General features: G+C 39.9%; 1 protein-coding gene across 1 annotated transcript in view; it reads left to right on the top strand.

Annotated features, from left to right (window-relative positions):
* The window catches only part of tenm4 (teneurin transmembrane protein 4), a 147,722-nt gene that overhangs the window by 52,665 nt on the left and 76,881 nt on the right, over positions 1 to 18,176 (top strand). Inside the window, exons 4-5 of the mRNA XM_040130790.1 lie at positions 4,346 to 4,567; positions 15,363 to 15,612. Of these exons, the coding sequence (XP_039986724.1) occupies positions 4,346 to 4,567; positions 15,363 to 15,612 (472 nt within the window). The remainder of the gene's footprint in view (positions 1 to 4,345; positions 4,568 to 15,362; positions 15,613 to 18,176) is intronic.

The raw sequence follows: 18,176 nt of genomic DNA on the forward strand, positions 1-18,176 counted from the left end.
CGGTTGCCCTGTTGTCATTTGAAGAGTGAGGACTTTCAGGTCCTTGATTGTATCTGAATTTTCTGTGTGAAGCGTCAGAATTTGTAGCAGTTAGATGCAAAATGAGAATGATTAGCTAAGTTTAGAGAGAGCGATAGAGAGAGAGAATTAAAAATCAGGACTCTCTGGATGAGAAATGTTCTTATTTGATTTTCTTTTCACTGGATAACATCCTCCCTCTAAATTATGTTCTCTATTTACCTAATTTAATTTTCACTCCCTTAGCTAGAGGAGCCTCCTCAAATAAAGGCATTTTTTAAACACAAAATTTTTATGTGTATGTTCACACAGTGATAATGACTAACTCTGCCTCTCTCTCATGCACAAACTCGATCATTGTGATTAGGGTCATAGTTTCCAATGCATGACTTCGCATTACAATCCCTACATTAATGAGTACAGTTACCATGGGTGCGTACAGCTTAAGCAACTGTGCTGAAGTCTTCTCCCGCCTCCACTCGTTAGTCGCCAGACCAGACGCACAGTGCATGCATACACAGATTATTCCCTTTAACGTAGTAGACACAGGGTGTCAAATGTGTTTGGAGCACAAGGTGTATCCACAAATCCATTTGAAGTTTGTAATCATTTATCGGTTTTAGTGCTGAGACAAGTAGTGGAGTAATTGATGATTCGATTGACAGCAAATGAATTACAAAAACAACTTTGAAAATGTATTATTGTTAGCATCATTGATGAGGCTGGCTCCACCTATTTAAATGTGAGGCTTTGCTTTTGCCTGTTTGTTTTTTTTTCTTCTAATTGTAAATTGGATAACTTTGGGTTTTGGAGTGTTAGTCAGACAAAATAAGCAATTTAGACAACTTACACATTTGTCACCTCAGACTTTTGTCACTTAGAGATTTTGTGACATTTATTAGACCAAACTATTAATCAATTGATTGAAAAAACAACTGATTAATCCATAGTAATAATAACTGTTCGTTGCAGCCCTGATTTTGTTATGAAGCTGTATAATGAGTATTAAAGTGATGTAACAGGTGTGTGGTACAGTAGCTCTAAGCAGTTGTAAGGCATTCTGTAGATAACGAACCTGCAATAAGAGTGAGCTTGAATACTGATTTTGAATGCAAAAATGTTTTATAATCGTGCTTCTATTAGCCGATAGTTTGCCAGAATTTAATATCTTCAAATATGGCCTTCTCTCCCAGAAACTGATTCTTGATGGTTTGGGAAGACGCTCTGACGCAGCTTCAGCTTAGTGTTGGATGATATCACAAATTAAAGCATGAGACATTAGAGATTTGTGAACCAGTAAAGATTTTCTTAAGCTTTTCTGTGTTTCCTATAAGCTGCATCTGGTTAAATTTTCTATAAATCATCTCTTAATTGAATTTCCAAAAGCTTGAGTACATCACAATATACTGCTAAATAATATAAAATTATTTTTATATACCATTATGAAGTATTATTATGAAATATATTTTCGGTATGGCCCACAGCTACTTTAGGTCATTAAGTTTAATCTGCTTTGCAATCACTGTAGAGTTAAAAATATCAGAGTGGTCTCATAGCAGGAGAAATTACCCTGCAATCAAACGATCACATTCTGTATGTCTGCTACAGCCACTGCATGGCCGCCAACATTCACGCGTCCCCTCAGAGTGTTTGGGTACAGCACAGACAACCTACTTTCTTAAAATGATTGTAAGTTGTAGGGTTATGTAAAAAAAAACAAAAAACAAAAAAAAACCCAAAACAATTGATGCGTAGCTGCCCACAGTCACGTTTCCGCTGCTGTGCAGCTTCTGTCTTACACTAGTGCCACATACTGGTTTTTCCCCTTGCAACTAAATGCCGATCTTTGAACTAGAGCTTTGATGTAAAGTTTACGTCTTTTGAATCATTGTCGCCTAAACCAATTTTTTATGTTTTACAAAGTACACAGTAGAACTATATCACTTTTTAAAAGTTTTTTTTAAGCTTATCAAAATTAATCTAATTTAATAATGTGTGTATGTAAGACTTCATAATCATTTAATCTTTACTTATAGAATCACTATTCGATTAAATTGTTACACCTTTAGTAAGTTACTGTGAACGTCATCATAAGAGCATCATTTATATTCCCAAATTTATTACAAGACATCTACCTAGCTTTTTCTTTTGGGAGAGGGTGTTGCACTTAATGCTACAATATCATCAGCAGTAATCTTCACCTGCAGATCACAGTCACCAATTTGTTTGTCTGTCCTTGTAATTGGATTGCTAATGAACTGATGAAGACCTTTTAATGCAGTGAGCGGTGCTCTATGTTTGCAGCCTGGCCGAAGTCACTGGCACTTCCAGAGGCTGTCGGGGACTGGGGGGGGTTCCTAGGTGAAGCTCCCATTTTGCTGCAGTAATATCGTGAGTGAAGCGAAGTCAGTCAGTTCTGGCAGCCTGAAGAAACTTCTGTGGCCATCTCGAGCTGTGGGCTCTCGCCTGCAGAGGCCCCGTCTGTGACTCTAGGTGCGTGTGGCTTTCGCATGAACTGCGCTAGCCAATATTAATTAAACACAGTGAGACAGTAAAACCTTTGTGCACAAGACTAATGGCTTCTAAGCATGATTACCTTGACCTAATCTAGGTTGTGACTTTGACCATTTTTAGAGGACTTTTTTATCTCTTCTTGTCTCATTCATGAATTCTCTCTTGGAGGAAAAAGCTGTAATATTCAGTTGTGGACCTGGTGCAGCTCACTTTAGAATTTGATGTCAGGATCTTCGGTCTTGTCTCTGGTCTTTTACAAGGACAGATCCTGGCTCAATGAGTGGTACTCGGTTCGGCAGAATGTTGTTTTGACACGCGCTAAGCGCAGGGTCTCAGACGTATCCGACGGATTCTGGGAATGACTGTAATGATGTTGTTTTCAACCGCTCCTCTCCTGATTGTGCATTGCTGTATATTCAAGCACAACAGTGTCACAGTCATTAACCCACAGCAGGGAGGCTGTGCCTCTGCACCCATTACTGCGCCGGCATTAGAGGGTTGAGGGAGAAATTAAGTGTGTGGTGTGAAGTATATATAAGGCACAAACTGTGACTCTCTAAGGGGCAGTGGACATTTGCTGCTTGTGTATGGCAGTGGCTGATATGTTAATATCACTAATTGTTTCCTAATTAGATGCGAATCAGTGAATCGTATTTTAATACTCTTCGGGGATCATTACAGAGCGAGAGGAAATTTATCTCTCCTGATGGATGACAGTCCAGTCAGCAGGAATTTCAACATCAAGACCAATATACTGATGGGAAGATGAGGAGAGCGCTAAACTGATGGCTTTGTTCGCCGCAGTCATGTTACTGAAGTACTTCATTTTCAGCCTGGTGCAGAGCCGCATCAAAAGTTAATCATACATTAATAGGAGCTCTGTGGAGATTTAACATTCCGTGTCAGCAGGGGATCGGAGCCAATAAGCCTTGAAAGAAGAAACTGTATGATATTTGTATGTAAGAAGTGGCGTTGCATATTGATATATAACAAGAGGCTAAAAGCAATCAGAGCCGTAAATTATTCTTATTCTGCTGTCGAGGTGAGTGGCAAGTCGGATTACTGTGGTATTTTACATTTTTGATAAGTAGGAAAGCTGAGACGGACGCAGAGTACGGCAGAAATAGGAGGGCGTGGTTCAGGTTTGATTCATGTCTTGGCTGGCAGGGGTTATATGCGTTCCCACAGGAGGGGATGTTAACAACCCTGCCATATTTAGGAACGTATTCACATGCCCGCTGCACAGTACACAAATTTGAATCTGCCAGTGTAATTGTTGTAGCTTGGAGAAGTGCAGTTATGTTAGATGGTGTTATTTCGAAGGAATTTTTAGAAGAGAGAGAGAGTTTCTAGAATTTGAATTTCTTTTATTTGTATTCTCCCAGACGTGTCTGGCTTCACATGCTCTTGTACTGTGTATAGGCTATGCTTTGATGTATTCATACACGCTAACCAATCGGCTTCCTTAAGATTTGAGCATAGTAATTGTTAGAATTGTTCTCCTTTTTTGCTTTAACATCCCAAAAAGGTGTTTTGTTGTTTTTATTTCTTTAAACCAGTGCCAGGCATTTACCTTTTCAATTCTATCTCAAAGTCATTTCACTTGTTTGTATTGTTCTTCCCAGCTGGGGTTAGGCTGCGTAGACAAAGGTAGATGTATCCCTGTTTGTTTTTGAAGTGGCAGAATTGAGTCTGTGTGTGTGTGTGTGTGTGTGTGTGTGTGTGTGTGTGTTTTCTGCTACTATGTGATGTTGCCTGTGTTTGGGTGTGTTTCATCTCCCCCCCATGTGTTGTTTCTGTTTGTGGTCCACAGGTCCTCCGCTGCATTGTTCATCTGCCTCCTCCTCCCCTGTTGAGCAGCTCCCATACCCTCCCCCTTCCATTGCAGCCAATGAGAGCCAGGGAGGGTTGCTAGGTAACTGTGCGGCTCAGCCAGCCCAGGACTCTGACTCTGAGGATGAGTTTGGCCCTAATTCATTCTTAGTTAAAACTGGCTCAGGGAACCTGTATGCTCCTGCCACTGCAACTGCTGATGGTGAGTTGGTTTTCAAACTACTGTTGCTTTCTAGAGGTTAGCCTTCCCCTGCTCCTGAATTTGTTGTGTTATAGGTCGTGCAGATGGCTACGGGCAAGAATATGTCCCTTTTTTTTCTGAGCACCATGAGGGAAAGTAGAAACTTGAGTCGATACGCAGCCTCGGGAAACGCACAGAACTCTCTGAAGCAAAGTTCAGAGCCTCCTTCAAAGAGATGGACAACTCTGGTTCAGCAGGAGATACAGTGTTTGTCACAGAAATTTCTCTTCAGTTTCCGTGTGTGCTGGTGGGAGTAACCATCTACAATCCCTCTTCAGAACTTTCAGAAACAGCAGCCTGCGCGCATCCTCTGCACCTCAGATTGGAAATAGGCAAGAAATAAAAACAGGTACTTCATACCGGGTGCGATGTAGACCCTGCTGTATCATCATATACCGCTGCAAGGAGGGACTCCTTTCAAGTTATATTAAAAAACCGATGGTAGCCAATGAAAAACATAACTTTGTTCTGTATTTTGAGAACAGCTCAAACTCAGAAAAGTGCTCCTGGAGTTAGATTAAGTTTGAATCCATGTGGTTTGTCATTAATAAATGTCACCTATTCATTCTTCTTGAAGTAGTCAGTGTCTCCTGCTGTTGGCTTAACGCTCATTCAGACTGACAGAATGACAATTGCACTTAAACTGGAAACATGATGTTGACGGTTGAGAAAAATCCAGTCACTGTTAAACTTGTACAGTAGATTTACTAAGTAGCAGTCGAATTGTGTTAGGCATTGTGTCAGCACTTAACTTACTCGTATCATTATTGTGAAGCTTTTATTTGAAATGTCACTATCGGCACTAATGAATTGTGTGTGGCAGACAATATAGTTTGGTCTGTCTGTGGGGGGGGAAACTGTGCTGTTGAGTTGATATAATATTATTTGTTTGTTGCTGTATAACCGATGGCTATTGATTCGTAGACTCTTGTGGATTCCTCACTGGCTCGCCCTTGATGCTCACTAATTCAGTGTGCTTTGTTTAAAACACCAGAAACACTCAGTGCATGGCATATGAAAAATGCATGGACAATGAGATCATTTTAAGCAATTTCTTCAATGGTAACCTCAAGGAAACCAGATTTATTATCATGATCGCAAAATGTCAAATTTGGAAATGTAGCCGGTTATATAATGATGTTCATGATCCATTTACATGAAAATATAAAATGTTGTCAGTCAGACTCAGCGATTTATACCTCATATCTCCCATAACTCATCAATTTGCATGCTGAATAAGGTATGTTGTGATATTTAAATGTGGATGTCTTTCGTCTACAGCAGCTACTGGCTTTTCCCACTGGCACCGCAAACACAAGGCAAAATAAAATGATCTAAATAATTGATCAAGCTTACAAGTTAACTACCCAAAGGGCTGAATTACATCAAACTCCAGAGTGCCCCGGCTGCCTGCCTGGAAAGCCTGGAGAATGAGTTATTAATCCCGTCGAAAATCTGCCCCTTAATTCCACAGTAGCAACAAACTGGTCACCCGGCACTGACATGACTTAAGGGGACTTGGGTGGGGGGAATGCCCTTACTGTGGCAGATTTGTCTCATAACAATGACACTGATTTGCATAGGTACAGCTTTTAGGTTGGCCTTGGGCTGTCAGCGAGGGGTAGGAGACGACTGAGGGAGAATATCACCGGCGCCAGTAGCCACCTTAGTCATCCTCAGGCTTTGTAAGACTCATTTTAATTTGCAGAGTACGCCATATTCCTGTGTGGCTCTTGCTAGTGCATGGAAAGGCTTTTCCCACCTTCATGTCTCGAAAATTGATGACAATTGATGCTCTTGTCCATTCTGAGGACATTTCACCTGGCTGGTGTTGCATGGAAATAAATAGTACATCATGCAAAATATACTTTTCTTTGAGACTCTTCTCTGACATTCTTCATTGTTTAATTTCAGAAAAGCTTTGACAGTAAGGAGCCAATTACAATCAGTAAGAGAAAAAAAGAAAAAAGCCTCCATTGTTCTTTCACTTAAACCACCTAATGAGCCATGTTAGCTTGCTCTATGCCTTCTCATGCATTTTTCACATCACATTCAAATACTTTATAGGCTTGTAGATTTTGTTTATTCAAACCTGCATATTTTTCATTTTTGGTTAAAATGTATTTTACTCTTTCCCTCCAGTGAGCAACACAATGTACTCCCATGGGCTGTTCGTCGAAGCAGCCACTTGAATTTAATGAAAATGTGATTTCTAGTACAGTTGATTAAGGGAAAAAAAATGACCATTTGAATGCGTAATCCTGATTTAAGTTGGATAGATTCCTTTTAGTATTAGTATTTGCCTTGCTCGGTTTTGAATGTAGATTTTTAACTATGGAGAAAGTGATATCTGATGGCTCTTTATGTAAATGACCAATTTCCAGGCCCCAAAACTTCTGTGGCAAAAAAATATATGTAACTAATTAACTCTGTCAACCCAGGGGGCTTCAGGGAATGAAGTGACTTACCACTTTTTCAGTGTGTCATGACACTCTTTCCCTCAGCTACATAAACCTAATCTTCTCCATGTGGCAGAAGTAGAATGAGCCAGATATGTTTTGGTGTAGATTTGGCATAAGGAACATGGTCATGGACACGAGGCTGTGTAGCCAACATGATTAAACAAACTGTCCCGAGTTGTCTATTCGAAAAGGAATTCCAATGTTTTTCTGTTCGATGCAGACGTTGGAATTCTGGTTGAAAAGAATGTAACGTAATCTGGAATTTCGTATGCACATCAGGATTTCAGTGGGAATTACATGAGCAAAAAAAGGGCATTTTTGTGTCAAGAACGCTTGGAATATCAAATCAGATCGCTTTGACATACGGGTCAGTTATATTCAAATTCGGCGTTGACACTTTGCAGGAAATGTTTACTATTGTGTTGTTTGTAAACAACCACAGGGAAAAATTATGCCTAAAATAATTGGCTCACAGTGTATCTGTTGCTCCGGAAAACAGGTGGCTTTTTATCACTTCAGATTATATTTGCACGTTCATCTTTGAGCCCACATGCAGGACTTAAAATGTTCTGCTGGATTTTGAATAAGTAAACACTTTCAGCAGCGTTATTCACACTAGTAGCCTCTAAGGCTTCAGTGTGTTTTTTTTTTTTTTTTTTCCTCGGGATCCCGTTTCCATTTGTAAGAACACTGAGCCAGGGTTTCTGTAAGGCTGACGAGGCTGCTCGCTGAAGCCTGCAGTCCTTTTGTGAAGCATGTGTTTCACTGTGGCCGTCAGCTTTCTCTGAGGGGCTTCTTCCTGGGGAGGCTGCCAGTGGGAGCTCGCTGCCACGCTGAGCCGAGAGATCTAAGACACTGCAACCTCCCAGCATTAGCATCTCTTAATGCAAAACAGCATGGGATCGGCCAGTGTTGGCCTCGGTGCAGCCGGGCTCCCTGGTGAAAGAGCCAACACACCACGACCTCGCAGCTGACCGATTCAGGAATGCTGAGCCGTGTAGAAGGCTCGGGGATGTGAATTAAACTAAGTCTTCATTTGGACTGCTTAATCATCCCCCTGTGTCTGCAAGGACGGGGGGATATCTGGTTAAAAGAGGTCACACCAGAAAGTAATTTAGCCACAAACACCATGAGGAATGAAACTGTCTGAGGCTAAATAATAATTTAATGAGTAGCACATGGCACTAACATGCCATGTCCCTGTTTTTCTGAATATGTGAGATTTCAGTTTTGAGTTGAAATATCAAAAGGGATGTTTCTCTTGATGTTCAGTTATCATGAACTGGAGCCAACAGACGATTTGTCCAGTCCCATTCAACTTGCTGTTCGCCTGTGCACAGACACCACGGATAATGCATTTTGCATACCTACATATCTGCTTTTCATTGACATAAATTGAGATGTATTACTTTCATTCCAGGATAATTGCAGACCATCTGTGCCCTCTAACAAAATCTTCAACCTCATGATGGATATGCAGCAGAGTGACACACAGAATAGAGAATACTTAACAACTTGTCTTGTTCCTGCTAAGGCAGCTCAAAAACTGACAGAAAATCAATTTGATCTCAGAAAGGGAGAGAGAAGCATATGCCAGGAGTGGTCCTAATGGATTAGTTTGATTTGTTCATGTTTAACTTTACTTTTGCAAGGGCCCGTAAAACTATTTTACTCCGCATGTTCTCAGAGCAAATAGTATGAAACTAGCTTTTTTCTAGTTTCATACCTCATTTGGTGTCCTAAGTGAAAGCTGGTGGTCCACTTAGTAATGAAGGTGAACGTTTTGGATTCCAGGAGGGTCTCTTACCCCTTGATTCCCATAGAGAGAACCAGTGGAGAGCTGAGCGTTATACCCACCATGTGTTGTTTGTGGCACCTGTTACCTCTCAAATGAGTGCAGGAAAGACAGCGAGTATTCCCACACGGCCCATCCCTTCAGACTTTTCTAATGGTGTAGGAAACAGCAGGGCCAGCAGAGAGAACCAGCTTCAGGGAGCCAGGAGAGAGTGCAGCTTCACTGCCTTCATGACAAATTCTATTTGTATTTTTATAGACAAATGGTAGTCAACTGGAAATTTTGCTCCAATCATAGGCCATGGGGGCTTTAGCAGTAAGCAAGATTTAACGATTTATCTGGGCGCTGGATAGCTTTTGATTAATTCTGTATCGAATGGCTCACACCTCAGTGCGTTGATCAGGTGTCCGGGGCATGTCATATCACTTTATTTCATCAGGTGTGACCATCAGTGCTCTGTGATTTTATCCGCTGTCCTTGTTCAGAAATAGACCGTCTCCCTGGACACTGCACAGTGTGGCAAATTAAGTCAGAACCCAGTGTTCCTCTACGTGTAACCAAATATAGCAAAAGATTATGCCGCTGAAATATTGTTCATGTGTAGGTGCAGGTATTTTGAGGGTTTTGAATATTGCTACATATCAAACTTCAGACATTTATTCAAGATTTAAATTTGACAATCACAGGCGGAGAACAATTCCCAGAGTGCAAGTTAACGATTTTTCTAGTTTTTACCATTTGAACTGCACATAGCACTGCATGCAGCTAATTTGACATAGCTTACATTGATTGCTCCTACTGTAAAAAAAACTACAGTGCGGCATACTTACAATTGCTACCCACTGGTAGCTAAGTATCCAATGAAATATGTGCCCAGTGAAATGAAGGCTGATCTTTTACATATGGATTTACAGCTACAGTACAGGTTATTGGAGTGTTTCCATGACTACGGCCGCTGAGTTTAGTCAGGTGGGACATATGGGAGCTGATGTGGAGGGTGAGATTTGCAGGAGTTGTCAATTTTAATGTGCTATTTTATGTAGTCCCAGAAACAGGATGCTTTTTTTTTTTTTTTCACTAACTCATTTCTTGAGCAAGATAAGTAGTTTTCTGGTTTTATAACTGAGACAGTTGGTGCACCATGAATTCACTGACACAAGGAAAGTTACTCTCATATAAAAACTTTAACGTACTTTAGTTTGATTTGCTGTACATAGTACTTTTTTAGTTAAAATAGCTTTAGGCTTTTGGCTATTGGCCAACTTGAGCACTACGCACCTTTACCAATAAGAGAACTATGGCAGCCCCTAAAGTGAATCAGATTAATTTCAATATTTATTACATTTTGAATTATTTATTTCATGGGATTTGTTGATTTGTATCACTTTTGGATATAATTCAATACAGTATCCTAAACAGTTCTCACTGCAATCTGTGTATAATAAATGCATTTAATAAATTAAACATGAACTTTTTAGAATGGAAAGCACTTGGAAAGCACATGCAGTACGTCTGCTAAGGCTGTACACTTATCTAAATTTGTTACTTATATTATACTACATGTTTTGAAAATTGTATTCTACATCTGGAACTGGATCAGCACCAAAACATGCACAGTGATTCACAGTTTACACTTGCCAGATTTCTCTCATTTAAGTTCAGTAGTTCATGAGTAAATACAGTCATGGTCAAAATAATAGGCACCCCTGAATTTAAAGAACAGAATTCAGAATATCTTCAGAAATAAATGCCAATCCTGTCGATGTACGGTTGACACAATTTATGGCTGAATTTTAATTAGTTTCTCAAACAAAATTTAAAAAAACAAATAAGACTAACCTGTGCTTAATTTTCAATGCTCACATGACCTGAATTAACTGCTGAATGATGGTTTTACTGCAGAAAAAGAGGCTGATTGTTTCCAATTTCTTTCTCACAATGGCGAAGACAAGGGAGCTGTCTGAGAGCACCAGAAATGCTATTATCAAAAAACATAACAATTCCAAAGACTACAAGGCAATCGCCAAAGATCTTGAAATCCATAATGTTGTCAAGAAGTTTCATAGCCATAAAACTTTAATAAGACACTTCCAAGAAGTGGTGCTAAGAAGAAACTCAATGAGAGAAGTCTGCAAAGGTTAATGAGGATTGTTGAAAAAACGCCACGCAAAACATCTAAAGAGCTTCAGGCTGACCTGGAGCAATGTGGACTGGTGGTTTCTCCCCGTACCATACGCCGCACATTAAACCAAGTAAGGCTCCATGGGCAAAGGCCAAGGAGGACACGAGTATTGAAAGAAGGCAAAAAAGGCAAGAGTAATGTTTGCAAAAACCTGCATAGATAAGCCACAGTATTTCTGGGATAATCTTCAACGGAAAGATGAAACCAAACTAGAGCTCTTTGGGAATGCAGTGCCTCAATTTGTTTAAAGGCGACGAAATGAAGCCCATTAGGGAGAGAAGACCTTACCTGGTGTAGGACATGGTGGAGGTTTTATCATGCTGTGGGGTTGCATTGCAGCGTCCGGTACTGGAGGCCCTCAATGTATCAAAGGAATGATGAAATCAGAAGATTACCAAGACATTTTAGAGCGAAATGTGTTACCCAGTGTCAGAAAACTGGGTTCGAGGCGAAGGTCCTGTTGTTGGTTGACGGTCTTGGTTTTGTTTTTTTGTTTTCTCCTCAGTAACCTTGTATTTTTTATTAAAATATTCTTGTTATACAAAATTAGTTCATTTCCATTTATTTCTGAAGATATTCTGAATTCCTTAATTAAAATTCAGGAGTGCCGATAATTTTTTAACAAGACTGTAGTCAACATGCTCAGAAATCTCACAGAATAAACAAATACCTCTTCAAATCCAAATCCTCAGCCAAAAAATCTTAAACTTTTTGCAAGTTTTGCAATTTCAACCTCTGCAAAACTAGGCAATGGATTTAAGCAACATTCAATTTTGCAATGGTTGAAATATTTTAAAGTGTTAGAAATATCCTGTTTGTTTTGAACACTATTGAAAATTACCACTAGTTTAAATTTTATAGTGTAGCTATTAGATACCTCACAAGTGGGCAATTATAAAAACCTTACCATTAGACAGACGTTCCTGTAATCTCTCGGGGTGCGGGGTGAGGTCCTCGCTAATGAAGTGGATTTGCCTTAATTACTTGTCTGGAGTAGCATCAGGAGGTCTTAACCAGTGCATACATCTGTTAGAAAGAAAAATGAAAACGCACATTCCAAGGCTGAATTGGTATCTTTAGGCTTCTGTTCTGAATGCCATGTGAACGTTTGGCTGTTGTAGCAAAGCCCCTTTCTCTGACTCTCTGGTAACAAATTAATCTCCTTTTCTTGCCAATTTCGTTGTGCAAAGCATGTCAATAGAAAACCATTTGTTTTTTTTCTGTCCTTTGGATAGTGGTGAGTAATTGTTGCTGAGTCACCACATCTGTGGGGGTCATGTTGCCCTGTGCTTTGTCTCATAAACAGTCTTGTTTCTCATCTTTCTGTTTATCTCCACAGAAAAAAAAAAAAACCATGACTACTTACTTGGCTGTTGAAAAGTTATTGGTTGGACAAGGGCAAGCATGCATACAGTCGGCTAGTGGTTTCAAATCATGATGCACTGCATATCTAGTTCTTTTTCTATAGGACATGGTCTGCTATCTATTATAATGGTGATGACTTATATGCAAATAATTTGGCAAGTGAAATTGACGACTTTAGTAACAGCTCTGTGCAGCCTTAAAAGAATTTGGAGGGAACTACATCTACAAAATTATTTTAAATACTTTATAATACTGCATGGTTACTGAAAAAAAACATTTTATTTTCCTGCAGAGCACTAGGTAAAGTATTAATACTTGCTTTATTCCAGGTGCACTGGCTAACTTGATTTAAAAGTGATTTGTAATGTAATCTGATATTTATGACTATAATGTTACTATTGAAAAAACCTGCATAGCACCTGATATGTCAGGTTTAAGAACGTGGTTTCATTTATAATTAGTAGAAATTATTTGATAATTTCTCAAATTGAATTTTAATATATCTGAATATCTGAGCAGCACAGAATTTGGCTAGATATTCTCAAATTACAAAAATACTGAACTGTCTTTTCCAAATGCACAGAGTGTGTTATAGTGCTTTTCAATGCAGGGAGTAGACAAAATAACAGGAACAGCTAACACTGTATTTCTAACACATATAGTAGGCTTGCAGTAAATAATAGTTTTGTGTTAAGTTTATGGTATTTGATATATATATATATTGATTCATTTCTGTGGTAATATTCGAGGCAATAGTGTGACTCTCAAAATGTATTGAAAGTATGTTTCTTTGAAAAAAAAGTGTTACCGAGTGTTAAAAAAAATGAATTACTTGTTGCCTCACATTTGCTGGATTGTCATATGAAGGAAAGTATTTGTTTACCAAGTAGTAAATGCATTCCAGAGCAGTGATGCATTTGTCTCTGTGATATATTTCTCTGCATTATGTCCGGGCTGTCCCCATATCAAATTACCAAAAAGTTATTAACGGCTTTAGGGATCAGGTACATTACTGAGCAGGAGGACGGTCATCAACACCAGAGTGGTTTTACCACACACCACTCTATTGTTCATCAGGAGGATGCGTGCCTCTCTGTCAGTGCCTCAGCTAATTACGAGGACAGCATTGTCCAGAACTGCGCTCAGTATGGAGCCATCTGTCAGTGCAACAGATCCATGATGTAGCTCTCCCTCCAAAATGGGGGGGAAAAAAAAAAAAAAAAACAATTTCTATAAGTGGCTCATCCTATAAAATTTGTGGACTAAATGGTAGTGAGCCAGGTTCAAAATCGAGTATGAAGGTGAAAATTATTGTTCTCTTCCTTTTTGTTGATGGATAAAGAATATAAACAGAAAAGAGTTGAAAGCCTGGTATGTATGTAAAATTGTTAGACTTCCTGTGGAGCACATGCATGCTGAAAGGCTAAAGAGACTTAAGCAGTGGCTTGAGGATTAAATGCACCACAATAGATTTTTGTCTTGTTTTTCCTTGCTGACCCCGTCACTTGCACGTTACCTGTGAACACAATGGGCTCTCCTTCCATTTTCCTAAAACGCCTCGAGCACTGAAACCAAATGCTACTTTGCTCTAAGCACAACCAGCTTTCGCACCACAACCGTTTATTTATCTGCCTTGTTGAAATGGCAGCTTCATGTTCCTGACCCTTAAAAAATCTGAAATGACTCTTAGCTTCTTGACTGGCACAAATAGGTATTGCTTTAATGAAGGAGCTGATTAGACAAAATAAGCCCTCTGTGTGTCTATATTCCACTCTTTCTGCTGTAAATTGGCAATTTAGTGTTGTGGATATCTGTGAAATAAAGGAGGCTTACTGCAATAAAGAAAGGCCACTCTTTCACTCTGTGTAAAGCCAGGAGTTCATTGATTGATGAATGGCTTAGCAGATGTGGAAATAAATGGATACAAAGTACACAGGGACATTGGTCTTCTATCTTGTGAAGTGCAGATAGTATCCGTTAGCATAAAGGACTTCTGGGTACAATCTGTTCTTCAAGACTTCATATCTAATACTTTCAAATCCTCTGATGAGAAGTGACAACAGAGCTGGTAAAAGACCTAAAAAAAGAAACAAAGAGCAGTTTTGGCTGCTTACACCTCTGGTACAATACAAGACTACTGGAATAACTTCTCATTAAAGTTGACCACTGCAAATCTAACAATGACATGCAGCGGAAAATGGCAGATTGTCAGCAAAAGAGATAGACGATGTTGTTACTTTTTGGGTTTCTGTTTCAAATCTTAATTTTGCTTCTGTTGAGCTGTGGCAGTGGTGAAAGATTTTGCACAAGACAGAGTGAAACAGGCTATTGTTATAAAAAGGCTACACAGACTCAAACAACCTTCCCTGGCTAAAATGTCCCAAAAAAAAAAAAAATTCCTATTGAACTGGTAAGTTTCAAGAAGAGGCCAGCTTGTCTGTTTAAACATGAGCTAGTATCTGGTCGGAGTAAACTGTCACAGGTCTCTGTGAGGGGCAGAGAGCACACTCTAATAGAGACCAGTTGGGAGAATAATGAGCAGAGGAAGGACTTTTTTTTAAGAGTGGTTCATGTAAGGGCTTTGCAGCCCTTCAGTCAAGAGGCTTTAGGTGTGAATTTATGTGCTGCTGGTGAAACCATGGCTAATCATTTATCCGTCGGAATGTTGAGGCTCAGGGAGCTAAAATAACACCACGAGGCGCTAAATAATAAGTGATTTTTTTTTTTCTGAAGCCACAAATGCACTCTTTCACAAATATTCAGAACCATCCTCAGTGTTTGTTGGTTTGCTTGTTGTAACATGTGCTGGTGAACAAACTGTGACTCTGCGTGCCTTTGATGGTTCCTCCAAAGATTCCAAGAAGTGCTTCAAAATACACAGCAAATAAGTAGAATTATTATTATTTTCAGATTTCTGTAACGTGTTTTATTTCTTTCCTCTTTTGCTCTCAGACGGAGCCTTTCAAAACCACTCTCGGCTGCGGACACCTCCTCTACCACTCTCCCACTCCCACTCGCCCAATCATCAGCACCATGCGGCCTCCATTAACTCCCTGAATAGGGGCAACTACACGCCACGGAGCAACCCAAGTCCCGCGCCCACAGACAGCTCCATTCCTCCTGAGGGTCCAGCCAGCGGTCAAGACTCTGGCAGCGCACAGGACAATTGGCTACTCAACAGCAACATCCCTCTGGAAACAAGGTACTGCGTGACTTGTCTACCTGACAATGTGCCGAGATGCCGGCTTCTGTATGACTGAGCTTGACCTGGTGCCATCGAACGCAGCTTTTCATGCTGTCTGCTACATGTAAAATTAGCACTGTGCTAACAAGGAGAAAAGCAATAAAATGGAAAATATCCTGCTAGGGGCAAAGGCCTACATTTGTGATGAACATGATTTTGTGGCAAACAAGAGAAAAGTGCTGCTTTTGGGTCTTTGTCTAATGTTAGCAATCCAAACAGCAGAAGCTATTGAGTTTAAACAGGAGAGTAATTATAATCACATTGGATGTGAAACAGTTCCTGCAAAATTACATTCAGGCTCCCGTGAGCAGGCTTCATAGCTCCTCCACTTCAGCCCCGAGTTTTATTTATTTCATATTAATCAGTATTCAGTTCTCTAGCACATTTCTCAATAGGAGGCCCTTGTGTGAAGTAGATCTGTCAAGTGTTATTGTAACAAAGGGAATATCTGTTGGTATATCTTTGGCTGGTCTAATGCAAAGCAGTATGAAATCAAGAATAGCAAAGCAGAATTATCTCAACCTTCCTAATCATCATGTTACTCTGCTAGGAGAAGAAAAACTCCCCAACAACAAACCCTAACTTCTCAGTGTGGCCAGGTCCCCCGTTGAGCCAATTTACATAAAAGGCCATTGTGGTACCTTGGTTTTGAAGGAAATGAATATGGATTTTTAAAGAAAGTCTATATTTAAATGATTTAATTATTAGGATCTATTCAAAGCAATCCAGGGAAAAATGTAACCCATGCTGATGGCTATAGCGGTAATTTGCAAACTTTTTCAGACCATGGCACCCCGGGCCATCCAACACCTAATATGACATGCGCACAGTATATGTACACAGATACTTGTCGATTTTAGATATTGCATATCTTTCATTTTATTCAAAATTAAATAGGCTTACATTTAAGATGTACAAGGACAAATGAACAACACAAGAAAATGTTGCAGGCACTTTAATGGGACTTGTGAAAAACTGTAGGAAGAGATTTACTGTCTCTTCCTACAGTTTTTTTGAGACAGTTGATATGAGAGGAGAGAGTACCACCCACAGCTCTGACCACTGACAAGAAGTTTCCTGTCGCATATGATGGTGGGAACGCGCAATACCACGGCGAATGTGCTCATAATGGTGGATATCCACAAGCAGCGAAAAAGTGTTGGTTAATCTCTTAGACAGGTAGCGTTCAGTCCGACGTTAGTTTTGCTGGTCGGGTCGGATTCAGGTGTCTCAGACTGTGTGGAGGTGTGAGGCGGATCAGCATTTCTGTGAGCACTATTTACATATAGCACGATTCAAATATTTCCATCGCTTGCTCTGATAGTCACTATGTTTCTGACTGCGGAGCTCCCAAAAAGCTCCCGAGCCCGAAAGTGAGTTGTGTTATTATGACAACCGGCAACCGTGAGTTTTCATGTAAATAGATGCGGTATAACTGCATATCAATCTGTTTCAAGTACAATGCTTTTGATATTTATTGTTTTTTTCTTCTGTTTTGATATGTTTGAAAACATTACATAAAATGATGGTATGATAAATCATTAAGCACCATTGGGCCATCCGCAAGGAACCCTCTTTGGGAACCACTGATACTGTGTATATATTAAACACATTGCCATAAATTAAACTTTTGTTGACAGGAGAATAGCTAATAGCTAATTTGGCATGGCCAAACAACTAGCCATGAACAGGCTTACTGTCTCTTCTTACAGTTTTTGTGAGACGGTTCAGTCAACAGGAAAATCAGCGTCAATTTCAGCTGGTGGAAGGACAGTTAGTGCTATAATGAGTGATTATGCGTCATCCAGCTCCAAAGTTAATCCTGCACAGGTATTCCCTGTGGAGCAGAAGACAGATGGTGAAGAGTGCAGCTGCAACAGGCAAGTATGCTGCTGAAACCACATATGTAGTCTCTGTGACCTATTGCCCTGAGAAAAGATCAACTACTAAAGTTCGAGTAATGAAATTGAAACCATCAGTAATAGTCACACGGACCCTGAAATATTAAACGTCACTTTTACTTAGTTAATAGCATTGCAATAGCCCTCTCTCGTCACTTTTGTGAAATTTAATGGCCCTGATAAATTCTGCACAGATAGGTCTTTTCCTGGTCTGCCACTGGAGCGATGCCAGCGGTTGGCTGGCCCTATCCAGCCTCACCACTTTCTTCAGGGTTTCTGCCAGGCATCTCTCTCTCTCTTTTCATTAAAAGTTGTATTCTTCCCAGGCACACAAGCTTGAGGGACCATGAGCAGACTTCACTACTGGCCTTGAAGGGGCAGGGATCAAAAAACAAGGCTTTTCTCTTGTAACACTGAACATGTTCAGCCTGCCCATTGCATGTGGACAGTTCATTTCTCCATTGCATTGCTGCGGCATTTCCTTATGGAACAGAGCTCTCATAGGGGGGAGTAGTGCATTATGGGAGAAATGAGACATGCACCTCTAAAAAATTTAGAATGAACTGAAAATGTGTTTTTTTTTGAGTGTTGCAACCATCATATGAAAAGCAACTGTACTTA

Source organism: Xiphias gladius, chromosome 7 (genome assembly GCF_016859285.1).
Source record: "Xiphias gladius isolate SHS-SW01 ecotype Sanya breed wild chromosome 7, ASM1685928v1, whole genome shotgun sequence".
NCBI classification, from domain to species: domain Eukaryota; kingdom Metazoa; phylum Chordata; class Actinopteri; order Istiophoriformes; family Xiphiidae; genus Xiphias; species Xiphias gladius.